Genomic DNA, 16,663 nt, shown 5'->3' with positions numbered 1-16,663 from the left:
CTAATTAGACCATCTAGTTCAAACCCATTCAACTTGAACCAGACTGGTCATTATGTGAAGCCCACTACTCACGTTTTTTTATTAATTTTAAATTCTTCTATATACAAAACTTATCATGCAGATGAAAGAAAAAAAATATTATTTTGCTTTTTTATATTTATTTGACTTATTAAAATCAAACTTTTTCTCACGAAGTACTGTGCTTCGTGTTTCTTTTTCTCGACACTTTCTCCGCCACATGCCACCCACGTCACGCACCACTGCCTCCACGCAACCATGATAGACAGTCGCCTGCCACAAAGGCCAATCTTTGGCCTACTCGAGCGATCGTCGGTCCTTTCTAACGCTGGAGACAGGTCGACCTCGGCCTAATGACGTCGTCGATTGCTGTTCAATGCGTCTGAGCCACTAGCGCATCGCCGGCTAGACGGGAAGCCTTCTCCGGTTCCGAAACGCTTTCGCCAGCATCTCCCCACAGCCTAAAGCCCGCCTCCAGTGGAAATAGTGACACTGTCGTAATTTTCAAACTGGTGCAGTGCGTTGCCAAGCAGCGACGCTAATGCCAACGAGCGACTCGGTCGCTTACCCGTGACCCTGTCTTCGGTCTCCCTGTGACCCTACTGTCGACATCCTAGTGTCGTGATGCAGTCGTGGCACTCATCTACTATGACACATTAGTCATGCAAACGACGATGAGAAATGACAATTAGGTATAATTCCTAATGCTCTAATACCAATGAAGAAATTATAATTGAAATTTACTGTACATAACAATAAATCATACCTCGTTGTAGTGAAATTCGAAGGAGGAGAAGAAACGCTGGATGGAGAAATTCATCTCTTGCCGTCTGCGAGAAGGTCATAGTGACGAATGCTTTTTGACGATTCTATAAACCAAATCTCGTCACCTAATGGATCTTCTTCTTCTCTCTTTTCTTTCCCTTTTTCTTTTTTTTTTCTCTATTTGGACGCGTTATATAATAAAAATACTAAGATATATATTAGTAAATTGCCCTGTGAAAATATAAGACAGGGTAAGGCTGCGTATAATGTCTCTTTCCTCGGGCCCCGCATGATGAAAACTTCGTGTACCGGACTATCCTTTTTTTTTTGCCATGTGAAAATATAGACAACTTGGACATCATAGGTAACCCACATTCCCACGTTCCCATTACCAATAGCAAAATCCGAGTCCGTGCTTCAGAAATCGAGGACCAACAAGGGTACGATAGTGTTTCATCCCTATCGCTTGCTTTCTCTACAACCTCGTTACACATGTCTGCATTTGTTGATAACATTGTTTGTATGAGCTCTTTCTTGGTTGGGTAGGGTGGTCTAGTCGGGAAGTTAGGTCAGTTCAAGTGAGTCAAATGGTTCGACCATCTTGTTCAGTTGAGCCAGGTAAGCTAGGGGTCGAGTGGGCTAGTTTACAGAAAATATTTTCTAAAAATTTTTAGTATCACATCCAAACACCAAAAAAATCTTTTCTTGAATTTTTAATTTTTTTTCTAGGAATTAAACAAAGTTTTAATCAATAATCATTTAACCAAACAAGGACTGAAAAAGCAAAGTACTTTTGCTATTTTATCAAATTACGTGATTAATATTTGGGACAACTTATGAATCAACAATTAGATAGCAACCACTCAGATATCAAAAACAACCCTTTATTACATCATCAAAAAAAAAAAAACAAATAGCATTGATACTGTCAAAAACATCGCCACATACAAAGTGAAATAAATAAATTCAAAACTAAGCATGAATGGAAACAAAATTCCTGCTCCAAACTCACACCAAATTTCAGATGTTTGACTAAATTTCTCTCTCAGTTCAGTGACTTCTTCATTAACCAGGGAGAGCTCTTCACTTTGTTTTGTGGTCTGTAATTATCCATATGCTTGCCAAATATTAGAAAATTGCATATCCAAAAATAATAATTGTTCTTAATCTTTGAACAAATTTCCTTAGTGGAGTCAATCCTGCACTTCAATAGCATGACATGCATGAAGAAAGGCTACATAATATCATTGTAAGAAACATACTACAGATAAACATGGGTTAAGATTGACTGAAACTTCGAGAATTTTTTGAAAAAACAGCTCTGTAGTCGAATCTCGAATGGTAATTGAACTAAGAAAAGTCCATCATTATATTACATAATACACTTTGCTATAAAAGTTACTTTGCATAGCCATTCTTGCATTTTGTACTAGCAATCTTGAAAGTAGTAGTCCTCAAAATTTTAAGAATTGCAATTTCTCCATGAAGTACTTGAAATCCCTGCTTAATTGAATCTATGTCCAGATTGGCATGACAACCATTACAATTAATTTTAAATAAACATATATTAGTCCGAAAGTTACTAAATCTCATCAGTCAATTTTCTCCAACACTTCAGTAGTTTCATTTGAATTATTTTCTACCAAAAAAGATGTGGCTTGTATACATTCTTTTACCTTTCAACAAATATACTTTTCTTAAAGCCCCTTCTGATGGTTGATGACTCAGAAACTTCTGATAAATCAATCAGTGATCTGGGAGATAAGCTATCTGAATTAGAGAATGCTTTCCTTGAGATCAAAATACTGTGAATTTCTAGATAAATTATTTGCACTCTCTTACAACACTTTCCAGATCACCATGTGAATTTTTTTAAAGTTTATTCAATGGTACTTTAACTTGGACTATTATGGAATGAATTGTTATATCTAGGATCCATAATTTTCAGTGAGCACATTATCCTCCATCACAGGTGCTATGTCAAATAGCATTCTTCAGTTTATTATGATAAATAAAACCATTTTGCATTATGTCTAAATTTCATATGCATAGAGTACTTCCAAAATGAATAAAAGTATTTGGTCAGTCAGCTCCAAATTTGCATAATTTTTGTACACTAACCCGGAATTTTGCATCAATTGAGGCCTTCTGCTTAATGTCCTCAATATTGTGCACAAAAGAGAGCACCTTTGTGGCATTTGATTCCATCTCCGTCTTCAGTGATGTAAATCTTTGAGCAGTTTCAATAGCTTGACCTTTAAAGTAGTCTATATGATCTTCCAGGGACTTCAGTTTTTCCTGCAATTCTTTGGCTTTGTATACCTTCTCCTTAAAGTTCTTATGCTTCTTCAAGTTCCAACTCCAAATTTTTTGTTGATGTCTCATGAAGAGTTTTCAAATCCAGGTATCTTGTACTATCTTCCTCAGTTGCCTTTAGCTGCTGCTCTAGCTCATCTCTAGCGCATCCTTGCTTTTCATGTAACCCTTTCTCTTGTACACCTGAAGCCTCCAGTTTCTCCTCAACATCCTCCAATTTAGCTCTCAAAGATTTTGCTTCATTTTGCAAAGCAGAAACTAGATTTTCGTACTCAGAAAGACTGTTACCCTGAATTGTAGTTAAGTCCTCTAACTTTTGTCTTTCTGCACTTTTTCTGCCAGCTCTTGTTGAAGCTCATGTTTACTCGATAATGCTTCTTGCAGAAGTGACTCTGTCTTAGCAAGGTTCTTGTTTGTCCAATGCAATTTTGCCTCTAATTGAATGCAATACTCTTCCTTTCAACAATAATTTTATTTTAAGATCTTCTGCCGTGCCTTGAAAAGCTTCATTTTCTGTGGTTGATTTGGGTGACTCTTCATCCTTCTCTTTAAGTTTTCATTCAATTTCATCCAGGAACATCAACTTTGCTTTGAAATCTTCTTTGGAAAAGGAGAGCACAGTTTTTGGTGAGCGTATTTGTGTTTTGCTTGATAGATCCCTTGATTCAGTATGTTTTGTTTCTTCATTGTTTTCTTCAACCTTAGCCTGAGCTTCTGATAGCTCATTCCCTAGCTTGATTATCTCGTCTTCCATCTTCTTAGCATTAACTTTATCAATTTCCAAATTGTCCAACCCCATAACTCTTATTGTGCACCAATAGGTTTGTAGAGCTCTTCCACTGAATGAACATCACCAGCTGACATTGCCAACTCTGGTTCAATCTCCTTAATATTTTCCATTGACATCTCCTGTTCACCAGTCCAGCTGCCATTGAGTGCTTCATTTATATCAACAATGTTCTGCTGCTTTATGCCATCAGGTAAAAATGCATTGTGTCCCTCGAGATCAAAATTCTGACTTTGTTCGGCTTCCAGAATCTGATCATTCAACACTTCCTTCCCAAGTTTAAATTCATTGTTGATTTTCTCTAACCCATCATTCGTTACAACCTCCGACCCCATAGTTCTTTGTGATTTCTCTTGTGTGCCAATAGGTTTGTAGAGCTCTTCAACTGAATGAACATCACCAACTGACTTTGCCAACTCTGCTTCAATCTCCTTAATATTTTCCATTGGCATCTTCTGCTCATCACACCAGCCAACATTGAATGTTTCATTTATATCAACAATGTTCTGATGTTTTATGCCATCAGATAACAATGCATCAAGTTCCTCAAGATCAAAATTGTGACTCTGTTGGGAATCTGATCATTCAACACTTCTCAAGTTTAAATTCATTTTCGCTTTTTTCTAACCCATCATTTGTTACTTCAACCTCCAGCCCCATAGTTCTTATTGATTCTAACTCTTCTTGTGTGCAAATAGATTTATAGAGCTCTTCATCTGAATGAACATCACCATCTGACTTGGCCAACTCTGTTTCAATCTCCTTAATATTTTCCATTGGCGTCTTCTGCTCATCACACCAGCTGACATTGAATGCCTCATTTATATCAACATTGTTCCGTTGTTTAATGTCATTAGATAAAAATGCATCGAATTCCTCAAGATCAAATTTGTGACTTTGTTCAGCTTCTGGAATCTGATCACTCAACACTTCTCAAGTTTAAATTCATTGTTGCTTTTTTATAACCTATCATTTGTTACCTCAACCTCCAGACCCACAGCTCTTATTGATTCTAACTCTTCTTGTGTGTCAATAGGTTTATAGAGCTCTTCAACTGAGTGAGCATCACCAGCTGACTTCGCCAACTCTGCTTCAATCTCAATATTTTCCATTGGAATCTTCAGCTCATTGCACTGGCTAGCATTGAATACTTCATTTATATCAACATTGTTCTTCTGCTTTATGCCATCAGATAACAATGCATCGAGTTCTTCAATATCAAAATTGCAACTTTGTTCGGCTCTTGGAATCTGATCATTCAACACTTCCTTCCCAAGTTTAAATTCATTGTTGATTTTCTCATCATTTGTTACCTCAACCTCCAACCTCAACAATGTGTCTTCAGAATATTTGAGTTCTGGGTTAGCTGTTCCAAGTTGAAACTCAATCTCTTTGTCTTCCATTTCTTGTGGCAAATTAATACCTGATGCTGAATTTGCAGATTTTAATTCCTCTGCATTTTAACTTCCTGTCGATTTGACTGTTGATTTGAGCAAGTCTGAACTTTCTTTTACCTCTAATGATTCCTTGGAATCCAAACCTTTGATTTCAGGGGTTACAGTTTTAAGTTGAAACTCAGGATCTTTGTCTTCCTCTTCTAGTGGCAAATTACTACCTGATGTTGAATTTGTTGGTCCTACTTCCCCAGTATTTGAGTTTGCTGTCAATTCAATTATTGTTTCGAGCAAATTTGAGTTGTCTTTTTTATCAAATGATTCCTTCGAATCTAAAACTTTGAGTTCTGGGTCTATGCTTTCAAGTTGAAACACTAGCTCTTTGTCTGCTGCTTCTAGTGGCAAGTTAATATCTGATGCCAAATTTGGTGATCTTAGTCCCCCAACATTCGAGCTTTCTGTTGATTGAACTGTTGTTTCAAACAAGCTTGAGCTTTCTTTTACCTCTAATGATTCCTTTGAATCTACGACTTTGATTTGTGAGTCTATAGTTTCAGATTGAAGTTCTTGCTCTTTGTCTTCTGCTTCAAGTGGCAAGTTAATATCTTATGCTGAATTTGCTGATCCAAATTCTCCGGCATTCAATCTCACTGTTGGTTCTAGCAAATTTGAGCTTTCGTTTCCATCTAATGATTCCTTCCTATTTAAAAGTTCGAGTTCCAGATTTACAGTTTTAGCTTGTAACTGAAACTGTCTTTCCCTTCCAGGGGCAAGTTAAGATCTGATGTTGAATTTGCTGATTCTAATTCCCCAGCATTCAAGCTCACTGTTGATTCATCTGTTGATGTGAGCAAGTTTGAGCTTTCTTTTTCATCTAATGATTCCTTATCTACCTTAACGAATTCCCCATCCAATGAAGCCTCTTCTTCTCCACTTCCTTGTTCAACAACATTTTCCTGTGATAAATTTTTTAACAAACTAGTTAAAGGTTCACACTAGAATGTCATTAACAAGTAGCTATCATTTTCAAGATTCTATATAAGAATTCCCTATTCACGGAGTTTTATGGTTCTCCATATAGGAATGTATGACAACAGACTTACTCATTTCCAGTTGATATATTCCTAATATCTTTTGAAATCTATCTTTTTTGTTGAATTTGTTTTATTTGTAAGTTGCTAACTGAGTTAAAGAATTTGTATAATTTAAATTTGCTACTAAATGCGACATTGAAGTCTCTGTCTAATGATTTTTCACTGGATCCTCCTTTAATCACAATGCTAGCACTTATTGTAAATCATTTTGAAAAACCTCTAAGCATCGCTCTATTCCTTCATTGACAATCAAACAAATACTTTGGCTCTTGAAGATGATTTCATTTCAAACTCATCCAGTTATTTTTCTTGGTAGAGGATGATTCAAATAAAAGTAATTTAGTCAAAAGGTTCATAGTCTAAATCTAGTTCTAGTATATATCTATTTGGCACATAAATATAATTTTAATATTTCTGTTTTTATTATTTTTACCAAAGTATTCTGTTTGTCAAAGTATTGTTAAAAAAAAAATAAAAAGGCCTTAATTTATTGTTTTATTCCTTTCATCTTTATTTAAGATACTCCTCTCTCACAAGATTGCTGGTCGAGGTGCAAATGTGAATCCTCTGACTTAACAATTAAGATGGATTTATGAAGCATTTTCATTTTATCGTTATATTATATAGACAAAAGAGATGATAAAACTATCTCGTGTCATTAAATAAGAATTCTAAGTTGTTCAATACATTCATATGAAGACAAGATTAGTTCTGCTAGGATGGAGAGACCCAAGGTAGGCAGAGAGAGTGCTCATCTAAAGATCACTCAGACAGAGATCCATGTGCATTTCTGCCAGGAAACTTTCAGAAATATAGTTGGCTTACATTCTAGGTGTGTTACTTGGTCTCATAACTCTCATTTTGTTCTTCAGTTTGGTCAATGTAGCTACACAATATAGTTCTTTAGCATTTTTCTCAATGGCTTGTGGGCTTGTTCTGTTTACAGCCATGGTGTCCTCGTATATTGATGCATCAACTTCTGATCTAGTCATAGTCAATGAAGAGCCATGTCACTCAAATCTTTTTCCAAAGAAAAAAAATCAAGTTAAAAATTGTAGGATGACTGATCACATGCTTTCAAGTTAAGAGCTTGAGCATTGGGATTTAAAAGGTTATTGAATCTATTAGAATAAGATTACTTTTTCAACCAAACAAATACAACTATCAATTGGCAAGGAAGTGACATCAATATTGGTGGCTAGCTAGTCAAATACAAATTCTTGCATTCTTTATGATTACTGTTCAATGTAATATATATAAAGAAGGAAAATGCATTGACCTTTTCAGACTGCTTCAATTCAACATCAATAGAACTTGCTTCTGAGTCATCTTCCATTATTGTTCCAGTTACCGAAGACCCTCACTGCACCTGATACCTTGAAAAAGGAGGGGGGAACCGGCCTTCTGTTGTTTTAGTTGCAGAGTATTGATAATGAAATAAGCAATCAAATAAAATAAAAACACACTGAAATTATCTTTAAGAAAAATCTGTTTTTGTTGTTAGCCATTTTGCGTTCCTTTTGGAATTAACATACTACTAATTTAATGAAGTAGATTTGAAACATAGTCTCAATGAAAGTAGATATATTTTAAGAAATATACACTGTTACATGAAATATATGAGAAAGTGTGGTACTTAGGGCGTAGCTGAGTTGATACCTAAGTAGTAAACTTGCATCTATGTGAGAAAGTGTGGTGTAAAAGATCATAAACATTTTCAAAAACTATTGATGGCTATAAAAATCAAGGCACAGTCCAAAAAATGTTTTACAAAAGAAGAGGAAAAAGTAAAAAATACAAATACAATTAAAAATTTAAATACGCAGGACATCCCAAAGAGAATCATACAAGGGAAAAACATTTCAATCCTTGTTATTATTGTAAAATTATTGTTTTTTTTTTCAAAAAAAAATTTCCTAAAGGTTCCAAAACATGAAAAAACAGAAAATAAATGAAAAGGATGAAAGAGAAAATAAAAGGAATCACCAAGGAGAAGGAGAGATGATGAAGAGGAAGAAATGTATAAGAAGACAAATGAGATTTAATTGTGAAAATACCTAGTCAATTGCTTTGTTATGCCAGTGTTCATAGCTTGCGGCTACAAAATCAAGGCTAGGGGCTTTGCCTTGTTGTGCCTTTGCTCATGCCTTGCGGCTAGAAAATGAAGGTTTGGGGGTTGCTAGCTCTAGCAAAGAATGAGTTCATGTGGAACGATTGCAACGAAGATGAAACTCGTGACAAAACAAATGAAGGATTAGCTACTGGCTCAGAAACGAATGAACTTGCATACGACGTTGCAGATGACCTCGTAAATGGATGATTTGATCATGTATGGTGGATCTCTGGTGTTGGTGACTAGGGGAATGAAGAATTTAACTCATGTCCACTTGCATAAAATAAAAATTGAAACTACAAAAGGTTTACATAAATAAGAAATGACAGAAAAGGATACAATGGAGACAACTTTACCATTTTTCATTACCCAAGTACTGTTGGAATTTCAAAATAAAAATTATTTTTTATGCGGAATAAGTCACATTATAACTCAAGTTGCATCTTCCTCTCAAGCATTCGAAAAAGGTGTTTTTAGCATGATTTAAAGTGCCGTGTCGAAACGATCGAAACGGGTGAAACGTCTCGTTCCGCTCGACGATCGACACCGGCACGACCCTGCACCGGACCCACGACAGGTGCGACGTGTTGCGTGACCCCGTGGTAGGGGTCGCTCGACCCTGCAATAGTAGCAGAGAGGTCGCATAACCCTTCCGCTGCCGTCGTGGAGACATCGAATGACCCTGCGGTCACTGCAAGGGGTCGCATGACCAACGTGGTCGCGCCGAAGAGTCATGCAATCCCCGCGGCTATGGCTGGTCGCGCAACCTGCGACAGCACCAAAGTCTTGCGGGCTCGCGAGTGGTGTTAGATTTCAGATTTTTTATAATTAAACTTAGGTTAATTTTTTTAATCAACTCCTAGTTATGATGGCGATAATCTAAAGAGACTTTATTAAACCCTAATAAAATTATCTAATTAATTTTATATTTCATTTATTTTAATTTTAAAATTATGATAAAATTTTTATTTATTTATTTATCTTTTTAAATATCTTTTCCTTTTTTAAAAGATTATTTTTTATCTGATTTATTTTTAAAATATTTATGTTAAATATTTTAGTTTTTAATTAATATATTTTATATTTAAAAAATACCAAAACTATATCGGCACGACATGATACGATACCGAAACCGTATCATTTCAGTCCAAGATCGAAATCTTGATACGGATCGAAATTTTAAACCTTGATTTTTAGAACACCAATAAGCATTAGTTTAAAGATAAAATTGAGTACTATATCAATATAGAAACTTAAGAATGGCTTTATTATCTTTATCTTTTTTTTTCTTTATTGTATCTTATACATAGAGTATTATCCATAGAATTAAAAGTGTATAGTAAAAATGAATACAGAGAAATGATAAGTATGTAAATACTTTTTCCTAAAAATAATTCTTCCGTTACTTTTCCGTACTTATTGGGTATCGAATTGATTTGCTTTTCTTTGTTCTTATGAACATAATTGTTCCCTTATTTTCAAGGAAATAGAATAAATATTAATCTTTTTTCATGTAAAATCTATTGAAAAGTTAGGTCTATAGCAAATTAAATTGAAATAGTATCTTTTTTCCAACTAAGGGGTATCTGACGTCAGAAAAGATAGCAATTATCTTATGGGGGGATGAGACGAGGAATTGAGGAGAAGGTAAGAAGAGAAAATCAAAAAGGCAAAGAGAAATCTCTTTGTTTGTCAAAAAAAGAAACTTTTTACTAATAGATAGACTCCCTCCTCATACAACTAAATAGATATTTATATAAACTCTAAATCCTAAAACAAACAAATAAAAGAAATCTCAATTTATGGAATCTCATAAAAAATGGAAATTTCTTATAAAAAAGAAATTTCTTGATAGAAATCGAAATTAATATTACAGGACGCTGATATAGACAAACTCTATCCTATAAATATCAGAAATATCAAAAATACTCTAAATATTGTAAAAATAGAAATAACTAAAACTTGTAATAAAAATCTTCGGAAGCTCCAACGAGGGGCTAAATATTATTTTTTGGGCCTGAAATTTGGCGATTACGTGTTCCCTTGTAACAAATGTAGTTTTTTGAATTCTGCACGTGTGACTGCCTACATAGCTTGATTTTGAGTCTCGAGTTCCGAGTCAAAAGTCATCCCTATGAAGTTTAAGGAGTCATATTAGGTTGGTCCTGCATCAATATCTTTATGGGTTTGCTTGTGATTTTTATTTCGGTCCACATAATGCATACAACCTTGGTTATCGATCAAGTGAATTATATACACATTAATTGACACTAGATATTCAGTTTACATCGACTAATTTTGAGATGACCGGTCTAACTTTTCTTCACTCTTAATCCAATGCATATAGAAGATATGATTGTTATATCCTTCATGACTCATTTAGCAATAATCAATTCATGAGATGGTTGAAGTATTTCACGAGAAACTAATTGAGTTATGAATTTGTGGCAAGGGCATATATTATGTTTTTTAGTTTGTATTTTTTTTTAAAAAACTATCGAACGTTAGGTGTATTGGTACCTAAAAACATTATGCTAGGGACATCGGAGCAAACCTTCTTTAGATTTGCAAAGATCAATGGAATTAATTTATTTATCTTAGGGTTGATTTGCCTTTAGAAGGGGAGCCTTGACGCAACGGTAAAGTTGTTACTTTCTTACCAAAAGGTCATGGGTTCGAATCCTGGAAATAGCCTCTTGCAAAAAGCAGGATAAAGCAACGTACAATGAATCCTTCCCTAGGACCTCGCATGGCGGGAGCTTCATGCACTGGACTATGCTTTTAGGGTTGACTTGCTTTGATTTTGACACATTTCATGAAATAGGTTAGTATGGTAGTGTAACATAGGTGTTCATCCTTATGGACTAACTGGAAAAGTAAACCTGTAGTCTAACATGGATTGCTGAAGGCTTTTATCCTTTTGTTCCTAGAGGAATTGCCTCTCATTATATTTCAACTGGTATATTGGGCATATTCGGTTTAAGTGATAGTAAAAGATGGAATCTGTCATCCCAACGACCCTACAATATCAGTCTCATGATCTGTGAGACTTATCCTGTGTAAGTGTCAAAGGATTGTACATGGCCAATATTAAAACTATACTTTCCAAACATCGCTATTGTTGTTGGAACTATTGGGTTAAGCAATAACTCTAATCGAATTATTTGCTCTCCTTTATTAGTGGAACCAAGTATATTTTCAATAAGAAATATACCGAAAACTTAATGCTAAACTATACAATAATCTAAGTTTATGGAAAACTTGGTCTAAAATTCTAAAAAAAAAGCTTTCATAATTATATTGGTAGCTTTACTGGAATTATATGGTATGATTCAGCGAAAATTCCAATCAAAGTATTTAGTCCCACTCATTATCACAGGATCAAGGATACTTTCATAAAAAAAAAATATCAAAGAATTAACATTGACCTAGAAGAAAATTTAAATTATTCAAAAGCCAAGTCTATTTTTTTAAATAGCTTTTTATAATTACATTAGTAATTAATTCGGTTTGAGATCCAGGATTGAGTTGACTCCTAGTCACAATTGCGGTTGAGCTCTTTTGGTTGCATCCAGTAGATTCCTTATGAGTCAACTTCTATTGGGTTGGCCCATGTTGGGTCAGCTTATGTTGAATTGGCTATTGTTGAATTTATTGTTATCGAGCCAGTTCTTTCAACTTCTATTGACAGAGTACTGAGTGAAGTCCTCTAGACAATGCGGAGCGGAAAGACTAATCAAAGAAGTTAGAAGAGAGGCAAAGGCTCCTCCGACGTTCAACTCAAATTTAATAGGAGAGTCGAATAAAAGACAGTAGTCAAGGGAAAACTAGTAGAACTAAATCTCTTTGAGTACCTTTTAATATTGCCACCGTTACCTTATATAGGAGATAAAGTGATGAGGGCGTATATCTGTAATTGATGTGCCTCTTTCTCTAATTGGCACAATTATGACCATCAACGTCTTTTTATAATCGACACCTATTTGGTAATTATCGTGTGCCTTGAATTCTAGCAGGTTAGGGTTATCCTCGATATGACTCGGGTTGAGCTCGATCAGGAGTTGGCTGATTTGACTCGAGTTCAGGCATGAACTGACTAACTTGAGTCAAGTCCCACCTCGAGTCGGTTGACCCTGACCCAAGTTCTACCCTAAGTCAGACAGATTGAGGGCTATGTTGACTAAGTTATCGAGAGGGTTGTATTGATCGAGTTATGAACCATGTCACGTGGTATGATTATCTCTACCACATCAGTAATAATCCAATAAATGAGGATTACTCATAGCATGATCAATGAACATCTTACGAGCGAATCACCTATTGCCACATGATCAATGAACGTCTTGAATGGAATATCTATTGAATGGTCATGACACCCTGTCTTTGGACCCAAGAGGTCTACATCTACCACTTTTTCGGTCATCCGTCAACATCTGAAGTCGTGCTCCACATCGCCATCCTCTCCAAAGGAAGGGATTGGATCTTGAAGACTCGGGTTTTTCTCTCTTCTCATATTAGATTAGACTTGCCTACCTTATGTCTTTTGGATCCATTCTCGTGTTTATGGAGTAGTTCTCCGAACTCTAGATCGTAGGGAATAGTTGTGATATGATTATTGATATAAACACTATGTATTTGATAATTTTCTATTCCATGACATGTGAGTGCCTTCTTCATGTTTGATTAAATGCTTGTGTGAATTTTAATTATGTATATGTTGTTGGTGCAGTTGGCACCAATGATTATACCTGAGTTTTGATGAATGACAAGTAAATTAAAGCCAGATGTGTTGTGATCTAATCTTTCTACTAAGTGTGTATTATTTGAGTGGTCTTGCACCAGGTTAAAATCCAGCTAGGTATGGAGGACCTGATAGCTGATCTAGAAGTCCAGATATGTTAAGGAGTGACTTGATATCTCGTGGCAAGTCTGGCTAGGTCAGCGGGCCTGATAGTTGGCCGAAGTCCAGTTGGATCTGTGGACCTGACAACTGGCGGGAAGACCTAATGGACCAAGGAAGAATTAAACAATTTTGCAAAGATGAGTAAGATAATTCATTGGAGGAGAGCGTTCCAGTGAGGACGGGCCCCATTTAGGGACTTTAGGGGTAAGTTCAATTTAGATCCATTTTGGAAATCTAAATTGAGACCATGACTAGATTTTGATTTCGGGAAGACAAGATCTAATTGATATGGCTAGTTTATTGTGCTAACTTCGTCTGGTAGGGTATACTTTGTTTTGTTAGACTAACACATGTTGCAGGGCGAAAGGAGCACAAAATACCTAGGGTGAACAGTACCATAGGCGCCTTCCATGCGAAGGAAGGCGCCTTGGAGAGACTTGAAGGTGCCTTCAATTGGATAGCATTGAGGACTTCGTCGACGATAAGAGGCACATTGTTCGGGATTAAAGATGGAGGATTGAAGACACCTCTAGTGCCATGGAAGGGGCCTTCAATGCTCAATAAAAGAGGGTCTTCACCAGTGCTTTAAAAACACTTCTTCTACGAGCTTCTACGCAATCGTGCGACGTTTCGACTGCTCCAACTTCATGCTGTTATTCTGATATGACACTGCTACGCCCGACTACTGTAGACAGACCGCCACCGACACACGAGCGCTCTTACTTCGACATTTTCATGTTGGTAACTTGTTTTTACAGTTATACTTATACATATTTGAAAAAGGAAAATGTACACTTTCTTATCTTATTTCTTTGTATTCAATCACTCTTCCAGCTATTCCGGAAGAAAAGTTAGTGGATTATCCATCGATAGGTCTGAAGGACCTGGGTCTTGGACTAGGAATCATCGAAGACTTCGAATCAAGTAAAACCGCTTGAGTTTTAGTTCTTTTTCGTTTCTGTCTCTATCTTTTCCTCTGCGTTACTTGCTTTATAAAATCAAAAAAGAAAAGTTTTCTAAAACCACATGATTCATCCCCTTCTCACATGTGTAACGATGCTACATTTGTGTTGTTTGATGAACGTGTTGTATTGATTGGTCGTCACGTAGAGGGAACGTTCAAGATCGTATAACTGGGGGGGCCATTTGTGACAAAGGGTATTTTTCTTTAACTAGACATCTCGAGAGTTGTTTTGAAATAGAGGTCAATTCTTTACAAGGAATTGTCTATATGCTTAATTAATGGGCTTCTCCCTATCTAGTGTTAGAAGAAATTTGTGTAACATAGAGATGTCTAACTGGGGGCTCTCATGTGACAGAGGGTATCCCTTTAACTGAACTCTTTAAGTTACCTTCTCTATTTCGAGCATTCGATACTCATGGGGAGAGGCACTCCAGAGCATCCGCTCAAGAGGATCGTGCCGGAATATAGTAGGAAATTCTTACAAGTCATACACATTGAGGGTAGGAGATTACCAATACAAGGACATCAACTAGTATTACAATGAAACCGAAGTCCTAGAGTTGCCTTCCCAAACCAACCACAATCACTTACACCTTTAAGCTTCTATTTCCCTCTCTCTACTCTCTTTTCTCTTCTCTCTCTCTCTCTTTCTCTCAACCTTCTCTCTCTCTTCAATCTCTCTCGTTAGTCCGCAAGTGCCAAAGCCAACTTTTGACTGTCTAGATAGCTTATTTTGCGCCATCTCTAGTGCTTAATCAACAGTCCCTGTGGATTCGACAATTTTTTATATTACTACGACGTTTCTGTATTCTTACGGATTCATAACAATAACATATTTTTTAGTTAACGGGACACCTGTAAAACAGAGTTAGAGCATTTTGTCCTGCAAAACAAGGTTAGAACAAATAAAACATTTACCCTGTAAACAAGGGCGGAGTCACCCTTGGGCTAGGGTGGGCTCCAGCCCCACCTATAAAAAAAACTAAATTTTAGCCCCATCATATTTGTTCAAAGCAAAACCTAAAATCTCATGTATTGGGAACCACGAGTTAGGCCTTTATATAAGAAAGAAGATATATACCAAAAGACAAAAATACCCTTTTACTTATTCTAACACTTCCCCTCAAGCTTGAGAATATAGATTATATACACCAAGCTTGTTACATATGTAGTCAATCCGGGGACCTCTAAGTGATTTAGTGAATATATTTGCTAGCTGATCATTTGAGTTGACAAAGCTAGTAGATATTTCTCCAGATATGACTTTCTCTCTGACAAAGTGACAATCAACTTCAATATGCTTTGTTCTCTCATGGAAGACTGGATTTGACGCAATATGCATAGCGGCTTGGTTGTTACATATGAGTGTCATTTGTGTAACCTCTCCAAACCTTAGTTCCTGAAGCAACTGTTTTAACCATATAAGTTCTTGACTAGCAATAGTCATAGCTCGATATTCTGCCTCTGCACTGGATCTTGCCACAACATTCTATTTTTTGCTTTTCCAAGAAATAAGGTTACCTCCGATAAATATACAAAATCCAGAAGTGGACCTCCTATCAGAGGGAGATCCTGCCCAATCTGCATTAGAATACCCTACGACTTGAGTATGTCTTTTGTCTTCATATAAAAGACCCTTTCCTGGTGCACCTCTGATTTATCGAACAATGCGAGTTACTGCATCCCAATGTTCTTTGCATGGAGAGCTAAGAAACTGACTTACTACCCTTACTGCAATGAGATATCCAGACGAGTGACAGTAAGGTAGCTTAGTTTCCCCACCAATCGCATATACCGTTCAGAATCTGAAAGAGGCTCCCCCTGATTTGGTAGGAGCTTGACATTAGGATCCATGGGATTGTCGATTGTCTTTGAGTTTAACATTCCTATTTCTTCTAGAATATCCATTGCATACTTCCTTTGGGATATAATGATCCCATCTTTAGACTGTGCCACTTCTATCCCTAGAAAATATTTGAGTTTGTCGAGATCTTTTGTCTGGAAATGTTTGAAAAGATGTTGTTTTACTTGTGAAATTCCAAGATGATCATTACCTGTGATGACAATATCATCAACATAAACCACTACATAGATACAACCAGTAGATGAGTGGCGATAAAAAACAGAATGATCAGCCTCGCTTCGAGTCATGCCAAACTGTTGAATTATGGTACTAAATCAACTGAACCATGCTCTGGGTGACTGCTTGAGACCATATAAAGATTTCCGCAAGCGACATACAAGACCAGAAGACTCCCCCTGAGCAACAAAACACGGAGGTTGCTCCATGTAGACTTCCTCGAGTAGGT

The 16,663-nt window shown here is 36.3% G+C and overlaps 1 protein-coding gene across 2 annotated transcripts; it reads right to left on the bottom strand.

Annotated features, from left to right (window-relative positions):
* Positions 1-4,517: 4,517 nt before the first annotated feature.
* LOC122045459 lies at positions 4,518-7,865 on the bottom strand. Of its 2 annotated transcripts, none has more exons than XM_042605685.1 (2): positions 7,654-7,865; positions 4,518-6,236 (listed from the first exon to the last, which is right to left on the bottom strand). In XM_042605685.1, exon 2 carries the CDS (start codon positions 5,287-5,289, stop codon positions 4,846-4,848), a length of 444 nt encoding a protein of 147 aa, XP_042461619.1. In that variant the 5' UTR covers positions 5,290-6,236; positions 7,654-7,865; the 3' UTR covers positions 4,518-4,845. Both variants share the same exon structure in this region, with proteins under 2 accessions (XP_042461619.1, XP_042461620.1).
* Between the last annotated feature and the right edge of the window lie 8,798 nt (positions 7,866-16,663).

This window comes from Zingiber officinale, chromosome 2B, assembly GCF_018446385.1.
Source record: "Zingiber officinale cultivar Zhangliang chromosome 2B, Zo_v1.1, whole genome shotgun sequence".
Lineage (NCBI taxonomy): Eukaryota > Viridiplantae > Streptophyta > Magnoliopsida > Zingiberales > Zingiberaceae > Zingiber > Zingiber officinale.
This window is presented reverse-complemented; position numbering and strand designations above follow the sequence as displayed.